The sequence below is a fragment of the Scyliorhinus canicula genome, chromosome 13 (genome assembly GCF_902713615.1).
Source record: "Scyliorhinus canicula chromosome 13, sScyCan1.1, whole genome shotgun sequence".
NCBI lineage: Eukaryota > Metazoa > Chordata > Chondrichthyes > Carcharhiniformes > Scyliorhinidae > Scyliorhinus > Scyliorhinus canicula.
This window is the reverse complement of record NC_052158.1, coordinates 6,742,936-6,770,502: the sequence shown is the minus strand read 5'-3', so window position 1 is coordinate 6,770,502 and position 27,567 is coordinate 6,742,936. Positions and strand designations below refer to the sequence as shown.

The window sequence follows — 27,567 nt, the reverse complement described above, 5'->3', positions numbered from 1 at the left end:
ACTTGTGACAATAAGCGATTTTCATTTCATTTCAAATGCATTTATTCCTGGGCAGCATGGTAGCACAGTGGTTAGCACAGTTGCTCCACAGCTCCAGGGTCCCAGGTTCGATTCCCAGCTGGGGTCACTGGCTGTGTGGAGTCCCCACATTCTCCCCGTGTCTGTGTGGGTTTCCTCCGGTTTCCTCCCACAGTCCAAAGATGTGCGGGTTAGGTGGAATGGCCTTGCTAAATTGCCCTTCGTGTCCAAAAAAAAGGTAAGGTGGGGTGACTGGGACAGGGTGAAGGCGTGGGCTTAATTCGGCTGTTCTTTCCAAGAGCCGGTGCAGACTTGATGGGCCGAATGGCCTCCTTCTGCGCTGTAAATTCTATGATCTATGAAGAGTGGGTGCGCGCCACGAATACACTCAGAGACTTGAGTGACGGCGAAAATTTGACTTGGGGGACGCGATTTAAAAATAAAGGCTCCCCCATTTAGATGGTTCAAAATAATTCTCTCAGAGGGTGAAGCTTTGGACCTCTCTTCTCGGAGTCGCGCCATTGAATATTTTCAGTTTGAGATGGATTCGTGACGAAGAAGGGAGTCAATGTTTATCAGGGGAAAGCACAATGTTTATCTGAGGCCACAGTCAGAATTGCCATGCTCTTATTGAATGATGGAGCAGCTTTGAGGGGCTGAATGGCCTATTCTGCTTCTGATTCATATTTCCAGGAAAGAGGTAGCTTTAAGTGATCTATAAATGTATTGTTCAATATTAGAAATAAGGGATAGATTTATGTGGGTTTAACCTAGTGCTTTTGTGTGTAGTCAAGTGTATGGGGCAGCACGGCGGCGCAGTGGTTAGCACTGCTGCCTCACAGCGCCGAGGACCCGAGTTCGATCCCGGCCCCGGGTCACTGTCCATGCGGAGTTTGCACATTCTCCCCATGTCTGCATGGGTCTCACCCCCAGAAACCAAAGATATGCAGATTTGGGTTGATTGGCCACGCTAAATTGCCCCTCAATTGGAAATAATTGGGTCCTCGAAATTTATTTTAAAACGTGTAGGGAAGTGTGCAGTTTCTCATTAGATTCATGATAAACAAAGATGTTTGCACATATGGGGGATTCTTGCCTTTATTTCAAACATACCTGTATTGTGCTGAGAGAGCTTACGATGGGAAAAGTAAACACGAGCTTGGGGAAAGAATGAGATGTTGCTTAGCAACCAGCGAGACAGACCTTGTGATTGTGATTTAATTGAATTCATGGCAAATGGAACTAGGAAGCTCGAGAGAGAGAGAGAGAGAGAGAGAGAGGGGGCAGTTCCCTCAGCCCTGCCACAAGCAGAAACAGGACAAGGGAGCTACAAAAAGGCAGACTTCCCAAAAGGTACACCAGAAACTAAAGAACGGCTAGTTTTCGAAACTGGGGAATGAAAAGAGGCATTCCAGGGCATTTGAAATCAAAGGGATAATCATAACGTGGAATTGAAACAGGGGTTCTGTCAATTGAAATTAAAGAGTGTTAAAAAGTTGAGCAATTGGTTGAATTGGCTCGTGGGATGTGATCCGAAGGTTTGTTGTATCCTTTTGCAGTCTGTGAACCGGTAGTTGAACCAACTGGAAAGCATTTAGTCCCTGGATCTCTCAGAGCTTGTGTCGAAGCTTGGAAGAATCCAAGAGAAAGGAATACTGGAAGGAGAGTTGCAAAGCCTGGAAGTGGATCCTTGTCAGTAACGGCTGAGGGAAAGCATTGCTTGAAAGAAGATTCAAAAGTGCATCTTCTTGGGAGAGGAGTTAGGACTCACTTGTGTGGAAGCCAGAGCACAATGATACAAGTTGGTTCAAGGTACAGGGATTGTCTGGGGGATTTGAGGAGAAGCCACAGGAAGTTCGCTTAGGTGGCATGAGCCAATCGGTTCCGAGTGGAGGCGTGTGTCTGATCACAGTCAGCCTGTAGGCATATATTGACTGTGTATTTACTGAGAACTTTGTAGCATAAAATATATTGTGTAAGCTGTAACCTGTGAACATTGATGAATATTTCATAGAATCCGTACAGTGCAGAAGGAGGCCATTCAGCCAATTGAGTCTGCACTGACCCTCTGAAAGAGCACGCTAATCCCCTGCCTTATCCCCATAAACCCACCTAACCTTTGGACACTAATGGGCAATTTATCATGGCCAATCCACCTAACCTACACATCTTGGGCCGTGGGAGGAAACAAGAGCACCCGGAGGAAATCCATTCAGACACGGGGAGAACGTGCAAACTCCACACAGACAGTCACCCAAGGTCTCTGGCACTATGGGGCAACAGTGCGAACCACGGTGTCATCGTGCCAAGTGGGAGGGATGGTATATCGCATTACAGTCAAACTGTTCATGTTTTGTAAATGATTTGTTTCTTGCTCTCAAAAGCTAATTGGCTTTCCTCTGACTGTGTCCTTCCTCGTTTTCTAAAATAAAGTACAAGTAAGGGTCTTTTGAGCCAGGGTTCCATTCTGGAATCTTCCTGTCCCAGTTATAGCGTCAACTGGGATCGTAACAAATATGTATGTTCACATGTACCTCCGGCCTTCCGAGCTCGTAAACCCCATGGAAAATTCAGGATGGGAATTCTGGCTGCATCGTAACTGAAGGAATGAGAATCCGGGGAATGAGCTGATTCCAAAGACACTTTTTGACATTTTTATTGTAGGTTTACTCTGCGGACAGTGTACAGCATTGATTATATATTCAAAATGTAATAAATAGTATAAATACACTCTTCGGTAAGATATTTTCAAATGATACCACCTGCGTATGGCAGTGTCCCCATTGCACATCAGCTGGCAAGTTTTAAAGTGTCACATGTTCTCACAATGCGAAGATTGCCTTTAAGATGAAGGTGGCGAGCCAGTTTTTGGGGTCAGGGGTTTACTTTTCTCTTTATTATTTCACGGGATGAGGGTGTGGCTGGCAAGCTGTTGCCCTTGAACCTGCAGGATTATTTCAATAACTCCGGGCTCCTTGATTGATCAGAGGCCTGACCAACTCCATGTTGAAAATCATTTATTTTAACTTGATGGGATGTGGGCGGCACTGACGAGACCAACATTTATTGCCCATCCTTGGACTGAGTGCCTCTTTCCGCCATTTTAGAATGCAGTGGGTCGGGGGTGACATGTAGGCCAGACCGTGAACCGGTAGTTGAACCAACTGGACAGCATTTAGTGCCTGGATCTCTCAGAGTTTGTGTCAAAGCTTGGGATAATCCAAGACAAAGGAATAAAGGAAGGAGAGTTGGAAAGCCTGGAAGTGGATCCTTGTTGTTAACGGTTTAGGGATTTTCTTCCGTAAAGGGATATTAGTGAACCAGATGGGTGTTTACATTCAGCGATGGTTTCACGGTTGTCATTAACAATTTTCGACTCCCGATTTATTAATTGATTATAAATCTCACTCGCGGCCTAGGTGGGACTTGAGCCTGGGTTTCCCACCCCGAGCACTAAACTAAGCCTCTGGAATACTTGTCCAGTGACATTACCGCCATGCCACTGCCTTCCCTACACACCAGCGGCTACCAATCTGAAGGGAAATAATTATTTGCTACGTTGGAATGTACGCCGGGGCGAATTAGCCTCAGGGTGTGACCATTCAGGCCTTGTAGCCTTAAAGTGACAGGCACGTCATCAGCAGAATTAACAGAGTGTTTCGCTTCAATGTGCACCACGCCTGTCTTTAAATTCTCCAAGAATTGATGATGACTTTATCCCAAGATTAAGGAAAAGCAGCATCAACTATTTATTTTTGCCCATGTCATGGTGTGACCACAGCAAACGTGGTACTTTCAGACGACACGCTGTTACTTACAGTGAGCTGGAACACTCTTTGGGAGGTGCGAATTCTGCTGCAGCCTATTTTTAGGTGCGCGACATGACACATTTAAGCAGCAGTTTCTTTGTTACTTTGAGGCGTTGATTAACCCGCGTGGCCTCGGACTTCCTCAACAAACACGGTCAGCATCTCAACTCTTCAGCTGAAGAGAAAATGTGCATCTTTGAGCTTCAATTCAAAGAAGATGGCCGGTTAGTAGTTACGACACTCAGATCATCAATCCAGCGCCGTCAGATCTCACTCTTGAGATTTTGAATTCGGTACAAAAGAAAGCCAGAGATATATATATTTATTTTTTTGGAAAGCTGTCATCCATACGCCTGACCAATTAGTGAGGCGGACAATTCCCAAAACCTCAGCCTGTGCCGGAAGCTGAGGCGTGAAAGATTCCTGACCCCGAATTAAGAGTGGGAATGACACGATCATGCAAGTTACATCCATAATCAGATAATCAACGAATGAAGAAAATAAAACACAATTTTAAAAAGGATCTAAATATAAAAAATGTAATAAATGTTGTTATCGGGTACCAATCCCATTTAAGGAAGGATCTAAACGCATCAGAAGCAGTTCAAAGAATTTTACCCTGACGGGGGTTTTGACAGGGTGGATGTGAAGAGGATGTTTCCTCTTCTGGGAAATTCTAGAACTAGGGGTCATGGTTTAAAAATAAGGGGGGCGCCCATTTACAACGGAGATGAGGAGAATATTTTCTATCAGAGTGTCGTGAGGCTCTGCAATTCTCTTCCTCCAAAGCCAGTGGAAGCAGAGTGGTTTGAATATTTTTAAGGTAGAGCTGTCATAATATGCAGGCACACACATAATGGTATACAGACAGGCAGCTAATGGACACAGAGAACAGGACATGACCAATGAGCAGGCAGAACACTCAGGGGTGGGATCTGACTATAAAAGACACAAGGCACTCACACTCCGCCTCGTCTGGAAAGTCAGTCAAGGGTGTAAAATCTCACACCTCCAGCACGTGGCTGAGAGCTAGTCTGGTTCAGTCAGACAGAGTAACCTCACTTAAGTTAGCAGAGTCGAACTCACAGAGAACTGTGCTAACTGTGCTATTAGTTCAATAAACCTGATTGAACTAACTTCAAGGTCTGGAGTATCTTTCTGATCTAAGCTGCAGCCAGTTGCAGCCAGTGTTAGCCCAGTGTACCTAACACAAGAGCGAGATAGAATCTTGATTAACAAGGGGGTGAAACGTCACCGGGGGGTCGGCAGGAATGTGGGGTTGAGGTCACAATCAGATCAGCCATGATCTTATTGAATGGCGGAACAGGATGGAGGGGCCGAGTGGCCTCCTCCTGCTCCCAATTGGTACAGACATTCACATGTCCATACTGTCCGAAAGATAGACAGACTGCCATCTAGTCACACAAGTCCAAGAATCTGACTGTCAGGCTGAGATTTCTCCTGTCTCTTTGGGGATTACCTGCCAATCCTGGAATCAGAGAGTGATTCAGTGCAGAAAGAGGCCATTCGGCCCATCAAGTCTGCACCAGCTCTTTTGAAGAGCCACCCCATTGATCCCATTGCCCCCTCCACCCTCCCAATCCCTCGACTCTTCAAGCCTCTCACCATACCCCCATAATTTATTATTTCTCTCTCAAGCATTTACCTCAATCTCCTTTCGAAGTTTCCTACTCAATCTGTATCCGCCCACCCGATCGGGCACCATATTTCCAATCCTAATCCTTCAGCGCGTAGAATTGTTTTTCCTCCTGTCCTCTCCGGTTAAATCTGTGCCCCCCGATTATTGACGCTTCATTCACCCAAACCCTCTTTACTGACTGGATTCCAACAGCCTTAACCTTCCCTGTTCTGTCGTAATCAATCCCAGTATCATCTCCGGTGACTCTGATCCATATAAAAATCACACAAGGGTTCACTGAGGAATCTGCTGGTTCTCCCTGGACGTGAAGGCCCGCCAGCAAATGTGATTATTAATATTACTTCACTGGTCAGATCGATCAGAGGTTTGCAAGAGAGGGGCTTCCGTGATTTTTCTCACCTGACCTGCACATCACTGGACACTGAGAGGTAATCGATCATGGCCAATTCACCTAACTTGCACATCACTGGACACTAAGTGGTACTTAATCATGGCCAATTCACCAAACCTACACATCACTGGACACTGAGGTAATTGATCATGGCCAATTCACCTAACCTGCACATCACTGGACACTAAGAGGCAATTGATCATAGCCAATTCACCTAACCTACACATCACTGGACACTGAGGTAATTGATCATAGCCAATTCACCTAATCTGCACATCACTGGACACTGAGGTAATTGATCATAGCCAATTCACCTAACCTGCACATCACTGGACACTGAGGTAATTGATCATGGCCAATTCACCTAACCTACACATCACTGGACACTGAGGAAATTGATCATGGCCAATTCACCTAACCTGCACATCACTGGACACTAAGGGGTAATTAATCATGGCCAATTCACCTAACCTGCACATCACTGGACACTGAGAGGTAATTGATCATGGCCAATTCACCTAACTTGCACATCACTGGACACTGAGGTAATTGATCATGGCCAATTCACCTAACCTACACATCACTGGACACTGAAGAAATTGATCATGGCCAATTCACCTAACCTGCACATCACTGGACACTAAGAGGCAATTGATCATAGCCAATTCACCTAATCTGCACATAACTGGACACTGAGGGGCAATTTAACGCGGTCTATTCACCTCAACTGCACATCTTTGCACTGTGGGAGGAAACCGGAACACCCGGAGGGAACCCACGCACACGCAGGGAGAACGTGCAGACTCCGCACAGTCACCCGAGGCGGGAATCGAAGTCGGGTCCCTGGCGCTGTGAGGCAGCAGTGCTACCCACTGTGCCACCGTGCCGGCCTGGGAATCATGATCAAGCATCCCTCCTGCCTCAAGTTCGGCGGTGTCTCAGCCAGAACAAGAGTTGATCCAATCTCTGACCCAGCTGCCGCCCGCTTGCCCAGCTGATGCTCCTGCTCCCTCCTCACCCCCTTTCCCCGCCGCCACTCCCCCCCCTCCCCTCCCCCTCACACATCCCACATCCAATTCTCCAGGCCCAACAATTCCACGTTCTCCTGCGGCCTCATCCCTTTCCAATGAGAGTTTTCTTTCATCCGGATTGCTCATCACGTGATGCAGGGTGAGGGCGGGCTGGGAGGGGTCGGGGGTGGGGTTAAGGGTTCAGTTCGGGATTTGAATAATCGTCACAAAGCGAATAAGCCAAAGTAGGTCATTCCTTCCCTCGTGTCCAAATAACGCACCGTGTTTTCACCGACCTCGGAGAAGATGCGGTCGCCCTCCAGGAACTCGAACATGGCTCCCTGGTAGATGGTCTTGTACCAGGGTTCCCTTCTTTTGAGACCGTGTGTCAGTCTGGGGTGGCAGACGGTGTTCATTGCGCTGAGCAAGGTGATATTGGTTCCATAGGAAGGTGAGAGCCGGCCGAGCTTGTGGCTCAGGAAGATGGTGTGGCCTTGACAGCCCACACTGTAGAAGACCGCCTGGGTGTAGACAAAGTATGGACCAGGGGTCTTGATGACAAGACTGTTGTCCTTGAATTCCACGCCATTAGGGAAGCTCTCTGTCTTTTCCCAGGTCACTCTCGACGCTCCTTGTATGTTGTGGGAAGCTGAGGAGGGAGAGAACACAATATAGGGATGAAATTCGAAACAGCAATAGCCAGCCCACTACTGTTTTCTCTCGAATATTTCTGTTCCCACTCTTGTCCCTTCTCCCCTGTGCCCCTGCCCAAATGGCCTCTTGTTGTCCAGTTTTGCTCCCATTGAGTACTGACCTCGTTTTCCTATTGACACATTCTGCTAACCTACCTTTGCCTCCAGTAACACTCTTCAGTCCCCAATGGCACCATTAACAGCCCCTTTGTCTTATGCCCATGTCACCTTTGTGATCTCATCGTTTTTTAAAATAACTTTAGAGTATCCAATTCATTTTTTCCAATTAAGGGACAAATTAGCGTAGCCAGTCCACCGACCCTGCACATCTTTGGGTTGTGGGGGCGAAACCCACGCAAACACGGGGAGAATGTGCAAACTCCCCTCGGACAGTGACCCAGGGCCGGGATCGAACCTGGGATCTCGGTGCCGTGAGGCAGCAGTGCCCCCGACCCATCACTAACATTCCATTTGCTCCCCCCCCACCCCTCGAAGTATATAATCTTCTCGAAGTATATAATCCATTTGGGCAGCACGGTAGCACAAGTGGATAGCACTGTGGCTTCACAGCTCCAGGGTCCCAGGTACGATTCCCCGCTGGGTCGCTGTCTGTGCGGAGTCTGCACATTCTCCCCGTGTGTGCGTGGGTTTCCTCTGGGTCCTCCGGTTTCCTCCCACATTCGAAAGACGTGCATTTAGGTGGATTGGCCATGATAAATTGCCATTCGTTCTTGGTCTGCTTTCAAAGCCAGTGATTTAGCCCAGTGTGCTAAACAGCCCCTGGGTTTGACTCTCCTGCTAATCCTGTTATAGTAACTCAGTCTAACTAACCAGTCTGCTCTAAGCCATGTGGTGGGTGTGATGCTTCTGATCTGCCCCTGTCCTTCCATCTAAGTGTCGCCTGTGGAAAGAGATAGAGCATGTGTGCCCTGTCCTTATATATGGGTTGTGTAATGCCCCCTTGTGGTAGTGTCACCCCTGGGTGTCTTGACTGCCCATTGGTCGTGTCCTATTCTAAGTGTTCATTAGCTGTATGTCCGCATGCCATGACATCTCCGCTGCTCCCTCTAGTGTTTATTTAGTTGTAGTGCATTTACATTAACCCTTTGTGTATTTGCAGTGATGCATATCACCACAGTTACCAAACCAATTGACCCATGTTAAGCGCTGCCCACATCATATTAAGGCTGGCACAGGCAGGCAGGAGAAGTTGGCTGAGGATTTTTCCCAAGCAAATGGCATAAAAGGCGGGTTGGAAGGTGTAGGGTTTTTGGTGCGCCCTGTGTGCCTCAGGGGGAACCCGCCCCCTTCCCCAAATGTGCCCCCATCTCACTTCAGGATGTTATCCACACCTTTATCCCTGACTACCTGCTTCCCAATCAAATTGGCCGGCAGTCTCGAGGTTGCGACCTCTCCTCACTGAGGGGGCGGAGAACCCACTCTCGCCTGGTTCATGCCAACTGCAGTGTGTTATTGCCCATGGAGCGGGCTTGTTTGATGTGGGTCATTTTGTCCTGGGGCGAGCAATACGCTGCCCCTCCCCCCTCCCCGACATCAGAAAACTCAGTCTGTATATTATCTACACGTAGCCAGCCTCTTACCTGTCAGGTGGACGGTGACCTTCTTTGGAGCTTTCCCCACCACGCCCATGGGACAAGGGGGCCCTAGGAAGAAAACGAAAAGGGGGGGGTCACTCAGACTGATCGACTGGCAAATCGACAACGCGATACCCTCGCACGGAAACGAAGGAGAGGACGAACGTGAAGAAAAAGAGAGAGAACACTCACCATCATGAGGAGGTGCAGCTGGTGGACAGCCCTCACCCTTTCTGATCAGGACTGTTTTCTAGAGAAAAGAAACGACATGGGTTCAAATCCCGACAAGGCCAGCCTGCCCCATTCCTCACCTTGAGCAATAGCAACAACTCACATTTATACCACATATAAAGGATTGGATTAAAAAATGGTGGGCGGGGTTCTCCGACCCTGGGCCGGTCACCGGAGAATCGGCACCATTGGCGCCGGCGCGGTCAGCACAGCGCCAGTCAGGGGCCGATCAACGGGGTCCCCCGGCGATTCTCCCAGCACAATGGGCTGAGTGCCCGCCGAGTTAGACTAAGTCCCGCCGTTCTCGTATGGTCCTATCCGGCGTTACCTTGGCATTCATGTTGCGGGGCGTGGCCTGGTGGGGGGGAGGGGGGGATCCGACGCTGGGGGGCACAGTGGCCCGCGATTGGGGCCTACCAATCGACGGGCGGGCTTATCCTGGTGGGGGCCTATGTTCCTCCGCGCCGGGCCCCTGTAGCTCTCTGCTATGTTGCGTCAGAGCCGGCGCGGAGAAGGCAACACACGCGCATGCGCAAACTCGTAGTAGCACGCATGCGCGAATTTACGGCAGCCATAGCTCTCCTGTGCCGTGCTGACCCCCTGTGCTCCTCGGGGCCTGTTGACACCGTCGTAAAACGCTCCGCCGTTTCCGACAGCGTCGACACGTAGCCCCAAGGTCAGAGAATCCCGCCCGGTATTTTTAATAATTCACTTTGAGGTCTTTTATTGACCAAGTTCGGAGGTGTGAACAAAATGGCTGTCTGACACAAAGGTCAAGGAGCATGGAGTCTGATGTGTATTCACCAGAGTGAAATGACCCAAGATGCTTCACCAGGGAGGCTCTGCGGACCCGGGTTCAAATCCCACCACCTCAGCTGACAGACTCCGAGATCAATAAAAGTGTAAAATTAAAAGACCAATGATGACCATGGAACTATTGTCCATTGTTGTCAAAAAAACTCCACTGGCTCACCAATTCTCTTCAGGGAAGGAAATCTGCCGTCCTTACTCGGCCTGGCCTACATGCGACTCCAGTCCCGCTGCCGTCTATTCTCGGATGCCGTCGGAAATGTCCCATCAAGGCACTCAATTCAAGGGCAGTTCGGGATGGGCATCAAAGGCTGACCCAGCCGGCAATGCCCACATCTCCATGCCTGAATTTGGAAACAGGTAAAGGTAAAGTCCCAGATGACCAAAGGCTGCTTTCCCCTCTGAGGGGGGAGAGCTGACTGGTGGCGATTTAACCTGAGGATCACCCACATCTCAGGGGCGGAGCAAGGTTGAGAAGGCGGGGCCTCCATGAGTAACCATTGCAAAACAATCTGACACTGAGTCATGTAGGGCAATACCGGCAGAGGCATAGAGATCAGGGCTTAAGGAGCATTGGAAATGGAGGAGGAAATGTTTAGGGAAATGTTTTAAACTCGGGGTACGCAAAGGACCAGGCATTGGAGGAGCGTAGATATATATATTGGAGGCTTTCAGGCTTGGAGTGGCCTCTAAGAGTGGGGAAGGATTAAAAGGCCCCTAAATAATTTGAAAACAGAGATAACACAATTAAAACCAAAGCGTTGTTGATACAGGAAACCAAACTAGGTCAATGAACACCATCTGGCAATGGCTGAATGGTATTCAATGTGAGGTCAGGGGTTAGATTTATTGAAGGCAGGAAGTGGCCTCCTCCAGCCCGACAGTCATCCGAGGTCTCCGGCTTCTCACGTGGGATAGGAGGGCTCAAATTCCAATGAAATTCCTGAGAGCCCTACGTCCCGTGAGGAGCTGACAGCACCTGTGACACTGGACCCATTCTCAGGCCGGAAAACTCTGCTGGCCTTGACCACCTACAGTGTTGCCACTTTCCCAGAATTCCCCAGAAATCTTCAGGAACTAAAGAATGGCCTCCAGCCTACTGCCCCACATGACCCCTGGGAGAAAAATCATCCGAAGGATTGAAAAAAAAGGAGTTTCTAAAAAAAGTTGCTTCAAGCACTTTTGTTTACTTACGGACGCCTGGTCAACTCTCAACAGTGGCTAAGAGACTGAACCAGAGCCATAACTTTTTAAAGTTTTGAGATGTTGTGGAAAGATCGATTCATTCCAGGCGTGATAATATAAGGGGTAGGGCTTGGTTATTTTATAAACAAACTTTATTAAAAGTAAACAAAACAAAACAATATTTAAACTTTGAAACTTTAACCCTGACAATAATAGATTACATGCAGTTCCATAACCTTATCATACTAGTTCCCATTAAACAGAATTTTAACACAACATGCACTTTCATGCCACTTACACAGGTAGACAAGGGAAATACTTGCATTTATGAAGCAATTCCTCCTCTGTTAGGGACATGTTCAGTCAATTTCCAAAACCTTCTCCTGTTCTGTCTGTTCAAAACATGATTCATTTTTGCTCCCTCTCTAAGCTCTGCCAACCCCTGAAACAGAGGTTCTCTGGGATTTGTAGACTTGAATCTATCTTAGCCGTTTGATTGCCACTCCATTTTATTCAAAAGAACAGAGCCTTGCAGCTAACCTCCCATTGACAGACAAGGAGGCCATCAGACTCTGTAACGGGCTAATAGCTGGTTAGACAGGAGTATCCAAAAGAATAGTAGATCTGGGGTATCCTGTGTATTCCCACAAATGGGTTTAAGTCTGACTGGGACAATTTAACTCAGCTAGGTGTGAGCTTATCGCTTTGATCCTGTACTCGCAGTATTTTCCCTCAGTTTGTCTCACCCCTAAATTGCCTGCTACATTGGGGTATCATTTCTGGAAGCAATTTCCTAACATGCCCCATGCGTTACATCTCCTAAGTTAACAAATGATATTGCAGATATGAATATAAGGATTATTTGACCGCAGAGACAAGGGCACGCAACCTGTTGTGCATCTTATATGGCACATCTCCCCTCCCATCCTGCCGCCAATTACATAGAATTTACAGTGCAGAAGGAGGCCACTCGGCCCATCACACCTGGAAAGAGCACCCTACCTAAGCCCACGCCTCCACCCTATCCCCGTAACTCAGTAACCCCCCCCCTATCCTTTTTTGGATACAAAGGGGCAATTTATCATGACAAATCCACCTAACCGACGTATCTTTGGGCTGTGGGAGGAAACCGGAGCACCCGGAGGGAACCCACGCAGTCACGGGGAGAACATGCAGACTCCGAACAGTCACCCGAGGTTGGAATTGAACCTGGGACCCTGGCGCTGAGAAGAAGCAGTGCTTCTCAGAGATGACATGACAATTTCTAAATGAACAGTACGCTATTGATAAGAGTTTTATCCAATGCTCTACAATGTCTGCTCCATGCTTCCTGCACATCCCAGCAGCTCGCTGCGGCTCCCTTCCTTTCCTAAATCAGCACACATACAGTCTGAACTAATCAAGCAAAGAAGCATTAACAGTAATCAGACTAATATAGTCAAACGCACAACCATCGAACATCACACAGCCTGTTAAGGGAGAGTCTCTATGCTCTCCAGTTGGGAAGGATGGGTTACTAGGGTGGAGCTGTCCAGCGGCCAATGCCGGGAGCGTGGGGGGGTGGGAGAGAAGGATATCTGGAAGTGGGAGGTCAGGATATCTCCAAGATCACAGACACGGAGGCGCAGCGGTTAGCACTGCTGCTTCTCAGCGCCAGGGTCCCAGGTTCGATTCCAACCTCGGGTGACTGTTCGAAGTCTGCACGTTCTCCCCGTGTCTGCGTGGGTTTCCTCCGGGTGCTCCGGTTTCCTCCCACAGTCCAAAGATATGTCGGTTAGGTGGATTTGTCATGATAAATTGCCCCTTCGTATCCAAAAAAGTATAGGGGGGGGGTTACTGGGATAGGGTGGAGGTGTGGGCTTAGGGTGCTCTTTCCAAGGGCCGGTGCAGGCATGATGGGCCGAGTGGCCTCCTTCTGCACTGTAAATTCTATGCAATTGGCGGCAGGATGGGAGGGGAGACGAGGAGGGGCTTTGTCACCCAATGGATGGTCGAAGCAGAAACTCTCATTGCATTGAAAAGATTAGCTCTTGAGGTAAAGCACAGGGCTTCAGTCCAAGAGGCGGAGAGTGAAAGATGAGGCTGGATAACTCCTACACATTTGGCACAGATGTGGCCTCGCTGAATTCCCTCCTTCTGTGCTGTAGATTTTTCACAGTGCTACCTCTCCATGGGACTGGGGCAAGCGAGTCTCCGCCGCTTGTGTACCATCCCTCAAAGCTGAAAACTACCCCCAAAAGTGGAGCAAATACCTCCTTTCACCTTGATTAATAAATAACACCCAAAGAACACTTGTAGCAATTTCGCAGTGGAACAGATCCATTCAGAGGCACACCGCTCATTAATTTGTCCGTTCCCTTAGAGACAAATTGAGACAAGTTTGGAGGTGAAAGCAGTGAGCTAGAAGCTGCTTGTCTGAATTCAGTGAAACGCTGCCTGGCTTGTTGACAAACAGGACATGTTCTCGTCCGAGAAAAGGTGGGCGGGGAATGTAAGAAAGACAGATATAGAGAGAAAGAGAGGAACAAAATGAGAAAGGTAAAGACTGAGCCAGATTTTGCATCGATGATAAATCGACCCACCTGTTTTGACGGTATCACCCCGTTGCGGCAGAGCAGCAGGACTGAGGTGAAGGTGACCAGGCAAAGGACGGCGATTGCGCAGAAAGCCTGGTAGAAGCGACAGCCCCTACTGCCGGCCTGCTTCTCAAAGGGCTCTCCACCCATCTCGACAGCGAATAGTATGCGTTCATTACTCATGCCTGAAGGCTCCTTCTCAGACGAGTACAGTCGGTGTACCCTGGGCGTTGCAATCAATGCTCTCTCTGCTTCCCCTTCTCAGTTTGTTCTTGGTGTTGCAGGGAGTGGGAAGCTCTATTTAAACCTGGCCGCCGGAAAACCCCCGGAGGGCTGGGATTTCCCAATGTCCGGAGGAAATGGAGCCCGACTGAGAAGGTGTGGCGTAAGCTCTTTACCGCGATGAGCACAGAGCCTCCTTCCCTCCAGTGCCCCCTCGTCCACTTTTCCTGGTCCCGTCTCCCCACTGAGATGGCCTTGAACGGACGACATTGAACAGAGAACATTCAGAGCAGAAGGAGACCATTCGGCCCATCGAGTCTGCACCGACCCACTTAAGCCCTCACTTCCACCCTATCCCCGTAACCCAATAACCCCTCCTAACCTTTTTGGTCACTAAGGGCAATTTATCATGGCCAATCCACCTAACCTGCACGTCTTTGGACTTGTGGGAGGAAACCGGAGCACCCGGAGGAAACCCACGCACACACGGGGAGAACGTGCAGACTCCGCAGAGACAGTGACCCGGCGGGGAATCGAACCTGGGACCCTGGGGCTGTGAAGCCACAGTGCTACCGTGCTGCCACGGGCCCTGAGGAGGCCTGCCCGTTAAGTCAGTTCTGGGCGGATTTTGAAGCACAGCTGCTTCTGGGGCGTAGGAAACACCACATCCAACGTCCGCACAGCAAGATCCCACAAGCAGTAGCCCGAGATTGATTATTTTGGCGATGTTGGGGGCAAATATCAGAAAGGGCTTTCATTGATATGCAACCTTATTAAACCTCTGATGCGTGTCCATTTGCACGTCCAGTGAAACACTCTGAATTGAAGTGCAGGCAATTACATAGGAGGACCACCAGCAGGAGTGGGGACGGGCCTTTGGGTTGTATATTGCATGTTCTGCTATTGATCAGGCAAGACCCTCACTACACTGAGCAGACAGGCTTTTCCGGCCTTGACATGGGCAAGAACTGGACGATATCGAGCTGGGCCGCCCATTCCCACCTGCTGGTGGGCCTGTCAACAATGTGTGCACATAAAACATCTCCACAACAGCAAAACATTGTGAGAAACTTCTCTGGTGCTGAGTCTCCGAAGGCCATATTCAGGCAGGTCACCAAAAGAAGCCCAACAGTGCAGCAGGAGGCCATTCAGCCCATCGAGTCCGACCCTCCAAAAGAGCACCCTACTCAGGCCTGTTTCCCCGCCCTACCCCCATAACCCCATCTAACCTTTGGACATTTAGGGGCAATTGATCACGGCTCATCCACCGAACCTGCACATCTTTGGACTGTGGGAGGAAACCGGAGTACCCGGAGGAAACCCACGCACACACGGGGAGCACATGCAGACTCCACACAGACAGTCACCCAAGGTCGTAATCGAACCCGGGACCCTGGCGCTGTGAAGCAGTAGTGCTAACCACTGTGCCACCGTGCCAACACTGATCTGCCGAAATAGATTCGCTAAAGAGATGGTTTCAACGGGCAAGATGAGGTCGGAAAGAGAGGTCACGAGTCGAAGAGGATCAGGGAGGGGATTTCAGGGCGTGTGGGGTCCAGGCAGCTGAAGGCGTGGTCACCAAAGTTGGAGCGGTTAAAATGGGAGGTGCTGAAGAAGCAGAAATTAGAGGAGAGCAAAGACCTCAGAGGGTGGGGGGGGGGGGGGGGGGGGGGGGGGGGGGTGGGGGGTGGGGGGGGGACATTGCAGAGACGGGGAAAGGACGGCAGATTTCCTTCCCTAAAGGACGTCAGTGAACCAAATGGGTTTTTGCAACAATTGACAATGGTTTCATGGTCGTCATTAGACTTTTAATTTGACTGGGTAATTAGAAATTAGACTGGGTGGAGCGCTCTTTTGGAGGGTCGGTGCAGACTTGATGGGCCGAATGGCCTCCTTCTGCACTGTAGGGATTCTATGGTATTCCAGATTTTTAATCGTCCTCAAATGTTTCCTCCATTGACTGTGGTGGGAATCGAACCTGAATCCCGAGAGCAGTAAGCTGAGTCTCGAGATTACTGGTCGAGTGACAATGCCTCTACTCCGCCATCTTTCCACATGGACCCTTCCCTCATTGATAGACTTAAGTGAGCACTGTTATGACTTTGTTGACACTAGAAATCACTTCCAGCATTAAATGTAACAGTGTGATTCACCATCAGGTCATACTACTTATGTTATTACCTTTTCCACGATTGCTGCATTGCCCATTGGGCGTTGAACAGCCACTGAATCACCTCACAGGAAGAGGACTGGGATTGCAGCAAAACTAAACCGTGGCTTCGCACTGTTTAAATGGAACATTTCGGCAACAGCCTTCGGAACCTCGGCGTTCCTATTGCGCTGCAGAGGGGGAGGGGGCTTGACACGCGGATCGGACAATTTTCCTGTCCTTTCCCACCTGCCGTGTCTTCCAGTCCCCCCCCGATGGAGACACCCCACCAGAGGGTTCCCCAGCGGCAGAGGGTGTGAGCAGGGGGTGGGGGGGGGGGGGGGGGGGGGGCATCTTGCCACCAGCCAATGGCGGCTCTCCCCCACCTCCAGAAGATGTGCCATCGATCGGCTGAGAAACTGAAGCAAAGTTTCCCCCACCTCCACCCCCAGCTTGAAGCGGTTCTCTAAAACCTCACACTTGCCCAAGCTATAAAAGAGCCACTTTGCACGGATTGGAGTCAAATACTTGTCTCATTATTCATTCTTTTTTTATTCACGTGGGCGTCGCTGGCTGGGCCTGCATTTATTGCCCAAGCCTAATTACCCTTGAACTGAGTGGATTACTCGGCCTCTTCAGAGGGCAGTTAAGGGACAACCGCTTATGAGCCAGGACGTGCCAGGTAAGGGCGGCAGATTTCCTTCCCTAAACGGCATGAGTGAACCAGGTAAGTTTTTCTGACAATGGTTTCAGAAGTTCACAAGATATAGGAGGAGAATTAGCGTCTGCCTTTCGTGTCTGCTCCTCCACGCGATCATGGCTGATCACATCCTGGCCTTAACTCCACCGTCCTACCCGTTCTCCATAACCCTTCGACCTATTGCCAGTTCAAAACCGTGTCTGTCTCCTCCTTAAATTTACTCACTGTCCCAGCAACCACTCCACTCTGGGGTAGCGAATTCCACAGATTCACAACCCTTTGGTTCCTCCTCAACTCCAGCTTAAACCTCTTACCCTAAGAGGTAATCCTACCTCTCATTCCACAATGCCTCAGAAGAGGAAACGTCCGCTCCATGTATATGCAAGTTTCTGTCACTCAGTCAGGGAAAATAAAGATTATTTTGAAGAAGGGGAACAGAGTTCCCTGGAAGTCGGGAGACAATCTTTCCTCAGTTAACGTAATTAATTACGTTACAGACAGCCCAAGGCATTTGGCTTATTGCTGTTTGTGGGATCGTGATAGGTGCAAAATTGATTACAAAGAATGGAACATTACAAGGGTGACAACACTACGTGTACTGCCCCTCTTTGGACCGACGGGATGGGAATGATTATATTCCCTGGGGTTCTTATGGGTTATGAGCTCCCACACTGAAGGGAGGGCAGCTTCATTTACCATTGTACAGGTCGGCTTGCAAGGCACCTAACGACCAGAGAGGTAGGGATCTACTGGGAAGTGTATGTACCATGATTGTAAATAAATCAAAGTTCTTTATTTTACCTGGTGTCAACTCCCCATATTAAACTACTGAAGTATTTCTCATAGAACCATAACCAGAAGAAGGAGGCCATTCAGCCCATCGTGTCTGCACAGGCCCTCTGAAAGAGAACCCTAACGCAGCTCACTCTGCCACCCTAACCCGACCTAACCTGCACGTCACTGGGCACAAAGGGGCAATTTAACGTGGCCAATCCACCTGACCTGCACATCTTTGAACTGTGACGGAGCACGCGGAGGAAACCCACGCAGACGCGGGAGAAAGTGCCAACTCCACACAGACAGTTACCCGAGGCAGGAGTCGAACCCGGGTCCCTGATGCTGTGAGGCAGCAGTGCTAACCACTGTGCCAACGTGTCGCCCTTGAGGCTTTACGATTCCTTTAGACATTCCGGGATTGTGAAAGGAGTGGTTTTTTTGGTCAGACTTTCTTCAAGATTTCCCCGAATTGTGCCAGGGCTTGAAAGTGGCAGCCACGAGGAGGGGTTGCATCGTCTCGTGTTGTTTTCCCTCAGAACAGAGGAGGTTAAGGGGTGAACAAAACTATGTGGGCCCTAGGCCGTGTAGACAGAGAAGACCTGTTTCCCATAGCTGAGGGACCAATCGTCAGGGGACACAGATTTGGGATGATTGGTTGGAGATTAGAGGGGACGTGAAGCGAATCCTTTTCACCCAGAAGGTGGCGGGAAGTGCTCCCAGTGGGAAAAGAGAATCCCAATGGAGAATTCTGTCCCTGAAGTACAGGAACCTGCAAGGCCCCTGGACCAGATGCTGGAAAATGGGATTCAAATAAACGGCCATTTTCCTTTCTCTTTTTTGGCTGGGGTGTGAATGGCCTCTTTCTGCACTGTAAGGTTCCACGATTCTCTGCTTCTAACACTATTATTGAATCGAATGCTGACGAGGTTTAGATCCTGTCATAGTCGTGGTTGGCGGAGCTGGTCCTCTTGGCCGTGTAGCGGGGTTATGGGAGAAGGGGTGGACGGGAAGGAAGGTTTGACGGCCCACGTACTGTCATCATGTAGTCGTGGGCCTCTCTGGGTAGTGGTGTCCTGGTGGGAACGCTCCCAAGCTGTTTGAAAGAATGGATGTGGAGAGGCGGAGTTTGGGGTTGGGGAAAGAGCGACCTACTCAGGAGCACTTTACGAAATTCTGGACTGAGGAAGGTGGGAACAGGAGGAGGCCATTCAGCCCCTCGAGCCTGCTCTGCCACTCGTGACATCATGACTGATCTTCCCCCACACCCCTGAACACCTTTGGGTGAGAAAAGGGTCCATCGATCTCGGATTTAACATTAACGGTTGACTTGGTATCAATCGGCGGGCTAGGTGCCAAACTTCCCTCACCCTTTTGTGTGATGTGGGCCGAGATCTCACGAAAAGGGGACAAAGTTCCACAGCGAGCGGGTTTATCCGCGTGTTTCCAGGCGCCCACAGCGGTACGGTGTGAATTAAGGGATAGGGGGATAGTGCAAGAAGATGGGCTTCGAGGTTACAATGAGGCACAATCTTGTTGAATGGCAGAGTAGGCCCAAAAGGCCCCCTGGCTTCCCCTAACCTCGGTCTTTATAACTCTGGGAGTTGGGGGGGGGAAGCAGTGAAGACAAGCTAAACGCCTCCTGCAATAATGTTGCCATGGTCACCAGTCAGGAGGGACATAAGGGCCGGAATTCTGCAGCCGTTGCGATTCTCTGTCCCTGCCTACTTCGCCAGCGGGTTTCCTGTGCGGCGTGGGGTAACTTCAATGGGAAATCCCATTGACAAGCAGCGTGAGTGGCTAATCCCGCCACCAGGGAATGTTGCACAGCTGAGGAATACGCGGCTGGGGGGAACGGGAGAATCCCACCCTAGATTCCGAATGGTTCGGACAAGGTGGGTATGGAAAGGATGATTCCTCTTCATAGAATTTACAGTGCAGAAGGAGGCCGTTTGGCACGTTGAGTCTACACCCCTCAAACAGCACCCTATCTAAGCCCATACCGCCACCCTATCCCCGTAACCCGGCAACCCCACCTAACCTTTGGACACTACAGGGCAATTAATCATGGCCAATCCACCTAACCCGCACATCTTTGGACTGTGGGAGGAAACCGGAGCACCCGGAGGAAACTCACGCAGACACGGGGAGAAAGTGCTGACTCCGCACAGACGGTACGGAGATCGAACCGGGAATCGAACCCGCGTCCCTGGCGCTGTGAAGCAACCTACTAACCGCTGTGCTACCGTACGGCTAGCGTGGGTGAGCTCGGAGCTAGGGGGGCACTATTTCAAAATTAGGGGTCACCCGTTTTTAGGAGGGAGATGAGGAGAAACTTGTTTCTTTCAGAGGGCTACGCGACTTTGGAAATCTCGGCCTCGGAAGGAGGTGGAGGGTGGGGGCAGGGGAGGTCACTGAAAGGCAGAAACACATGGAGATCACCCACGATCGTACCAAATGGCGGAGCAGGTTCGAGGCGCCGAGCGGCCTACATGTAAGTCGGAGGCCTGCAGCCTCTCTACACCCGATGACGTGCACATGGTGCGGCGTTGTAAATAACTGAAGCATCAGAAACAAGACATTTATTTATTGCAAAATACTTTATTGAGGAATAAAATAAATAAATAAAAGTTCTTATTATTAAATACATTACAAAAAAATATTCAACAGCGCAAGTCAAACCAGGCAGCAGGCCGGACCTGTTCCATTCCACAGACCATGCTTTAACATAAAACATGGCCCTGTAGCTGACGCAAACATTGTTAATCTTTGACATGCTTGTATACCAGATTGAAAATGTTCAAGTTTTTGCCCAGGCGAAAAGTTTAAAATTCCCACACACAGAACCAGTTGCAGATTGGATTCTCGGCATTTCAGAACATTTGGCTTTCCCCCCCCCTCCCCACCCCTCCTTTGGGTTCCATTCCCAAGGGATGCGGAATATACCCAGCGGAAGTATCCGTGCATTCTGGAAAACTGACTCGTTGCTCCCGTTGATAGGAAGCGGCTAGGGTCCAGAGAGTCGGACATCCCCCTGCTGTGGAGACCACGGGAACAGGTGTGCGTGACGTGACCCCCATGTGACCCCAAACATGAACCCTATTGACTTCTGACAGGAAGCAGGAAAGACTATAAAAGAGATCACTTATCCGTAAGGCTGAAGCAAGGAATGATTGACACAAAATGGTGGCGTAATGAATGGGGTACGAGAGTACAGTTATCGAGTCAGAGAGATCTGCAGCGCAGGAAAGGACCTTCGGCCCATAGCGTCTGCGCCAGTCAAAAAAAAACAACCAGGGTTGTTTTGAGTTCTAATCCCACCAAGCTAGCTGGCGGACTTAAATTCAATCAGTTAAATAAAGTCTTGGGCAGAAAAATAACTAGCTTCGGTCCTGTTGACCATAGGGAGGGCGACTGAACTGTTGAAACAATCCCAACGGGTTCGTTAAGGTCGGTGAGGGAATTAAATGCTTACCAGGTCTGGTCACCGCCCTACAGTAACGCGGGTGACTCTTAACTGCCCTCTGAAATGGCCCAGCAAGCCTTCCAGTTGCATTCAAAGTAAGGGGCTCACGGCCGCCTTCTCAAGGGGCAATTAAGAGCGGGCAAGAGCTGCTGGTCGAGCCAGCGATGCCCCATGTCAGGTGAATTAAATAATCGAGCTCACTTCAAAGCAGTGAGGATCGAATGAGGAGGAAGGTCACATTGGACGCTGCTGTGTTTAGAGGAACGTTGGGCTTTGACATCTCTGTGGAAGGGGAGCGAAGGACATACAAACACAGAGGAGGTTTGATTGCTCCTCAGATGACAGGTTGGTGCCTCGGCCATGCCTAGGAGTGCAAGAGAGGCTTCCCACATATTCTTTCAATTGGTTCAGGGGATGTGGGCCTTTGTTGCCCATCCCTACAATGCCCCTCGAACTGTGGCATGGACAAGATGGGCCGAATGGCCTCCTCCTGTTGCTGTAACTTTTCTACCAATCAAGAACTGAGTGAATGAGTCACCTGTCGGCCAGATTAGGTAAGGGCGGTCTTTTCCTTCCCTGAAGGGAATCAGTGAATCAGATGGGTCATTAGAGTCTTTTTAAAGTAAAGTTGAATTCAAAGTTCACCAGCAGCCACGGTGGGATTCGAACCCGGGTCCCCACATCATTATCCTGGGTCGCTGGATTACTAGCCCTGTGACAACACCACAACGCCACTGCCTCCCACACAGGTTGCCCAGACAGAGCATAGAAACTAGACATTGGCAAACAGTGCGGTTTGACAAGCATGGGTTACATTCAATTTACCTTTTTAAAAACACCCACCATTCGGCAATAAATAAAAGATCAAGCTAGCTCATGTGAGGAAATTTTGAAAAAAAATCAACATTGTTATAAATACATTCTTGAGGCATCAGCCAACAGACGACTTAGTGCCAATTACACGATCGATTGGCACATTGCCCAATAATTTCATGATACCAGGCCGTTCGTTTACAGGTGAGACAGCCAGGCCGAGCCTCTCACTCGCTGGCTCCGAGCCTGTTGAGATTAGTGTATCCAGGGCGTATCAGTTTCAATAACATTTGCCTTAACTTAAATCAGGGTCGGTTGAGGTCAAACACGCAAACATGGCTTTCCAAACGTCTGCCTGACATGTCAGTTTAGTCAGAGTTTGATTAGCGCACCATTGTTTCCTCATGTGATCACAAGGGGCCGCCCAGCTTGAACGTGGTGGTGAACGTATTATGGTAACCATTCACCACTGTACTACATTGTATTACGATGTTGCCCATGTGGGCTCCACGCGGAGCCGGGGGCAGAGCCCACATGGGCACCAACATGGTACAATCGGTGTAATACAGTACAATGGCCCATAGGTGGAGCCCACATGGGGAACAACGTAATACAATGTAGTACAGAGGTGAACGGTTACATCATACGTTCACCACAAAGGGTCTCACAGAAAGCCCACGAGGAGGCCACTCGGCCCCACTGGCTCCTCCCACCCTTCTCCAGCGCATCCCATCAGTCTATCCCTCTCTTCCTTTCTCCCCTGTGCACTGATGCGGCTGTCTGTGCATCTCTACTATTCGCCTCAGCCACTCGAACGTGGCAACCCGTTCCACATTCTCACCACCCTCTGGGCCTAGAGGGGTTTCTCCTGAATCCCCGACTGGGATTTATTAGTGAAAACACTTATTTATGGCCCTTCGTGTTTGCCCGGCCTGCAGGCAGAAACGTTTACTCTACATTTACCCCATTGAAACCTTTTGCAATTTAAAAGACTTTCACGCTGCTTCAATCAACTGGTACCTAAACTAACTCAACTGTGGTGATCCGAGCATCTTGGGCGAATTGCTCGGACCAGGACATCCGCAGTCAGAAATATTAACTCTCTTGTCGGCATCATTGACGGAGCCCCACCCGCCCCGCCATCTTGGGTCAGAAAGGTCACGACCTGCACAACTCCTGAGAGATGGGCAACGGAAGCAGGGTTTTCGGGGGGGGTTGGGGGGGCTGAGGGGTGGGCCGGGGGGGGGGGGGGTTTCCTGCTGTAAACAGGTGATGAAAAAGTAGCTACCCTGATGGTAGCTGGTCAGCCTGTCATTATCACAGTGCTGTGTTTTATTTTGGGATCTTGCTCTGGGCAAACTGGCTCCCAACGATTCCCATATCCCTACTCTGACCGCTTTTCAAAACGTACTGGGGCACTCGTCGAGGTTAGAAAAGATGCCACGTGCGAGTTCCTGTCTCACACCCATTGTGCGCAAGGCCCCTTCGAGCCAGCGCATCCCCTGATCGACCTGGGCTGGAAGCTCGGGTCGACTTCCCGAGGCCCCGACCCACAGAACCGTTGCAAAACCATTGTACCCGTCTGGCCATCGACAAGAACAAAACGAAACAAACATAAAAACGGCAAGAACGACAAACACGCCTCACAAAGCAAAGATGCCAAAGAAGGTCTTGCCCTCGGCCTTGTCCAGGTACCTGGCCACGTTTGAGGGGACCCGGGAGTAGACCCTGTCGCCGGCCTCAAAATCAAAGATGGCGCCCTGGTAGGAGGTTTTGTACCAGGGGTCGTCGTGGCGGCCGTGGTGGCAGACCGACTTGGTGGCCTTCAGCAAGACGGTCTCCTCCGGGTAGGCCAAGGAGAGCTTGTGCATATCATGGCTCAGGAAGATGGTGTCCTCCTCACATTGACTGTAATAGAAGACCACCTGGGTGTAGATGAAGTAGAAGCCAGTCCTCTTGATCAGCAGACTGTTGTTGGAAAACTCAATCCCGTGGGAAAACGCAATGCCGGCGTCCTCCTGCCAAGTCAGTTCATTGGGGTTCCCGTTGATGGGATCGGCTGTGAGAAAGAGGGAGAGAGAGAGAAAGGTGTGAGAGAGAGAAAGAGAAACCGCAAGTGTAAATAGACAACAGTCAGCCTTAAGACCCATGATTGGGGAGGGGAGGGGGGGGGAGCAGGGATGCAATTTAAATGCTGATGGAAGAGGGTCTGAAGCATTGAGGGATAGATGATCACCAATATCCAGGTGGCTTTTTATAACTGTCCATTAATGAATCGTTAATCCTGCTTCTCTCCCCATCGATGTGACCTGATGAGTGTTTCCACCATGTTAGAGTGATGGAGTTTTACAGAAAGGCCCATCGGCCCATCGCGTCTGTGCTGGCCATCAAGCACCTACCTATCCTAATCCCATTGGTCTATGCTATGGTGTTCATCTAAATGCTTCTGAAATGTTGTGCGGGTTCCTGCCTCTACCACCCTGTCAGACAGTGAGTTCCAGATTCCCAACACCCTCTGGTATTTACCTCAAATCCCCTCCAAATCTCCTGCCCTTTACCTCACAGCTTTGTCCCCTGGCATTGACCCCTCAACTAAGGGGGAAATCTTCCAATCTTTGTCCTGCATAATTTTGGAAGGTTCCCCTTCAGCCTTCTCTGCTCGAAGGAAAAGAATTCCAGCCTCTCTTCAATGCTGAAAGTCTCCAGCCCAGGCAACATCCTGGGGAATCTCCTCTGCACCCACTCTGGTGCAACCACTTCCTTCCCATATTGATCTCAGCTCACGTTGAGTAAGAGAGTTGTCTAACTGAGCTGTCACCTGCCCACTGGGAAGGACACAGCTCCCTACTGCTCTGTGAGCCATGCTGCACAGTGCCAGAGGATCGCCCTCTCCTGGACAGGGCTGGAACTCCGGCGTCACTACAATGGTCCACCACGGCCAATCCACCAGACCCGCAAATCTTTGGATAGTGGGAGGAAACCGGAGCACCCGGAGGAAACCCACACATGTACGGGGAGAAAGTGCAAACTCCGCTCAGTCACTCGAGGGTGGAATCGAACTCGGAATCTTGGCGCTGTGAGGCAGCAGTGCTAACCACTGTGCTACCATGCCTATCAAACCTTCTCTCCAATTTATTGGGGACTTATTTATATTTATGACTCTTGGTTCTGGTCTACCTTGCGAGTGGAAAGGCTTTCTCTATCGAACTTATCAGAATATCACATTACATTACGACAGTGACTACACTTCAAAAGAACCCCAATGTCGGTCAAGTATTTCGGGACATTTTAGAATCAGAGAATGGTCACAGCACGGAATGAGACGTTTCAGTTCATCCTGTGTGTGCTGGTCGTCCGAAGGAGCAAAGGCTCAGAAAAGTGCAACATAAATGCAATTTATTTTTGTTCAGCAAAGGTCAGCCCTCAAGGTCTTCTCCTTTTCCTAGGTTTGTAGCTACAGTGAAGCAGGTCCACAAATACCTCAGAGACATCCCGATGTGGGACACTGGCCGGGTGAGAGAGCGCCCAGGCTCTCGTCGCTCAGCGTGGTGCAGGCAGTGAACACTAGAGGGTGCCAGTGAGAGAATTCAGAGGAGCCACAGGGACCTGATTGTCACAAGGGTGGGGGGTAGACGATTAACACCAGGATGTCACGGGCAAACGACTCCTGAGGTTAACATTCTGCGGCAACAGTACGTTTACATGAACAGATTTGTCTGATTCTCTGCTGCCTGTGGCATGTATCATGCAAAGTAATGAACCATTTGGTGGTTGGCTAAACATCTGTTAAACATCTGCTGGTACCTGTCAGATGAGCTGCGATTCTCTCCCTCGGGCTGTTTCTCACCTGCCTCATGAGATGAGGCAAACCTGGAAATGGGAAAGACGGATTCTCAGTCATTATTGTCACACACACACACACACACACACACAGTCCAGAGTCTGACTGACAGAGAGAGAGAGAGAGACAGAGAAATACATTCACATGCTGCAAATACAGACAGAGGAAGCTAGCGTGATATAGAGAGAGAGAGAGAGAGAGAGAGAGCGGCAGGCAGTGTGAGGTTGACAGGGAGAGGTAGGCAGGAGAGACCGAGGTGGAAAAACAGAGATGGGGGTGGGATGGATGGGAGAGACGGACTGATGGGGAGAGATGGAGAGAGATGGACGGAAGCCGGGGGGGGGGGGGGGGGGGGGAGATGGACAGATGTAGAGAGAGATGGACGGATGTAGAGAGAGATGGATGGACAGGGAGAGACGGACGGACAGGGTTGAGGCAAACGGATGGGGAGAGATAGACAAATGGAGAGAGATGGACGGACAGTTAGGAAAAATGAAAATCGCTTATTGTCACGAGTAGGCTTCAAATGAAGTTACTGTGAAAAGCCCCTGGTCGCCACATTCTGGCACCTGTTCGGGGAGGCTGGTACGGGAATTGAACCCGCGCTGCTTAAAAGCCAGCTCTTTAGCCCTGTACAAAAACCAGCCCCTGGTTGAAAGGCAGGTTGAAAGAATAAGGCACGGGGAACATAGAGAGAGTCACACACAGAAGCGGGAACATAGAGAGGCACACACAAAGGCAGGGATGGACAGAGAGAGAGAGAGAGAGACGGATGGAGAGTACTCACCACTGTTTGCAGATAGATCTTCGGCTCCACTCAGTGCTGCTTTCTGGAGGAGGGAACAGAGAGAGTTTGAGATGAAACAGAAGAAGCTTTGAAATTCCTGATGAACTGGATGGACACTCAGGGGATCTGTCAACCTTGCTCTGGGCTCTGCTGGAGTAGCCTCTGATCAATCCTGGAGCTTACTGACCCTCACTACAACCTGGTGTGGGACTGGGTGTAAAATAGACAGCACCCCCCCCCCCCCCCCCCCCCGTCCCCCCACCACAAAATTGTCCAATGTGTGTTTCCTCAATAAAAGAGGAACTAAAAGAGGAACTGCATCTGGAAGGAAAATGAGCTTGAAATAAACCTTGACTCACCTGGCTTGTAGTCTGGGGTATGAGCTGGGAGTAGACGAGATAGGAGGAGATGGCCAGAACGGCCAGGGCTACAAGGCTGCAGGAGAGCCTGTGCCAGCGCCTGCCCTGCCAGCCTCCTCCTGTCTCTCCCTCCTCCACCCCCCTGCCACTCTCCAGCTTCGCCAACATCTCGTTGCTCATCGCCTCTTGCAAACAAAAAAAAAACAGCTGCGGTCTCCAGGGGGAGGAACTCTCACTCTCTGTCTGTCTCTCAAGTTGCATCTGCCTCGCACGCTGTAGCTGCAGAGTATTTGAAGAATCTCCTGGGAATTACCCCAGCTAGTTCAGCCTCCGAGAAACATAAATTACACAGAAAAAAAAAGCAGAGTCTGTGTGTGTGTGTGTGTGAGAGAGAGAGAGACACACACACATGATCAAGACATTGAGGGGAAAAAAAGACGTGGATAGAAAAGTTAATGAAAGCATTGATAAGAAATGGA

The 27,567-nt window shown here is 50.0% G+C and overlaps 2 protein-coding genes across 2 annotated transcripts; both read right to left on the bottom strand.

Annotated features, from left to right (window-relative positions):
- Window positions 1-6,938: 6,938 nt before the first annotated feature.
- On the bottom strand, window positions 6,939-14,209 carry LOC119976203 (tumor necrosis factor-like). Its single transcript, XM_038816514.1, has 4 exons — window positions 13,984-14,209; window positions 9,368-9,425; window positions 9,182-9,244; window positions 6,939-7,537 (listed from the first exon to the last, which is right to left on the bottom strand). Exons 1-4 carry the CDS (start codon window positions 14,158-14,160, stop codon window positions 7,113-7,115), a joined length of 723 nt encoding a protein of 240 aa, XP_038672442.1. The 5' UTR covers window positions 14,161-14,209; the 3' UTR covers window positions 6,939-7,112.
- A 9,459-nt stretch (window positions 14,210-23,668) lies between these two features.
- Window positions 23,669-27,268, bottom strand: LOC119976439 (lymphotoxin-alpha-like). Its single transcript, XM_038816973.1, has 4 exons — window positions 27,089-27,268; window positions 26,730-26,772; window positions 25,906-25,971; window positions 23,669-24,160 (listed from the first exon to the last, which is right to left on the bottom strand). Exons 1-4 carry the CDS (start codon window positions 27,266-27,268, stop codon window positions 23,745-23,747), a joined length of 705 nt encoding a protein of 234 aa, XP_038672901.1. The 3' UTR covers window positions 23,669-23,744.
- Window positions 27,269-27,567: the final 299 nt, after the last annotated feature.

Excerpts from the sequence above, each read along its gene's own strand:
- LOC119976203 (XM_038816514.1), bottom strand. The coding sequence starts at position 14,160 with ATGAGTAATGAACGCATACTATTCGCTGTCGAGATGGGTGGAGAGCCC. Across the intron at positions 9,426-13,983 it reads GGGTGATACCGTCAAAACAG|AAAACAGTCCTGATCAGAAA; the intron begins GTGGGTCGATTT and ends TCTTTTCTCTAG. Across the intron at positions 7,538-9,181 it reads GGTCACCGTCCACCTGACAG|CTTCCCACAACATACAAGGA; the intron begins GTAAGAGGCTGG and ends CTCCCTCCTCAG.
- LOC119976439 (XM_038816973.1), bottom strand. The coding sequence starts at position 27,268 with ATGAGCAACGAGATGTTGGCGAAGCTGGAGAGTGGCAGGGGGGTGGAG. Across the intron at positions 25,972-26,729 it reads AGATCTATCTGCAAACAGTG|GTTTGCCTCATCTCATGAGG; the intron begins GTGAGTACTCTC and ends TCCCATTTCCAG. Across the intron at positions 24,161-25,905 it reads AATCGCAGCTCATCTGACAG|CCGATCCCATCAACGGGAAC; the intron begins GTACCAGCAGAT and ends TCTTTCTCACAG.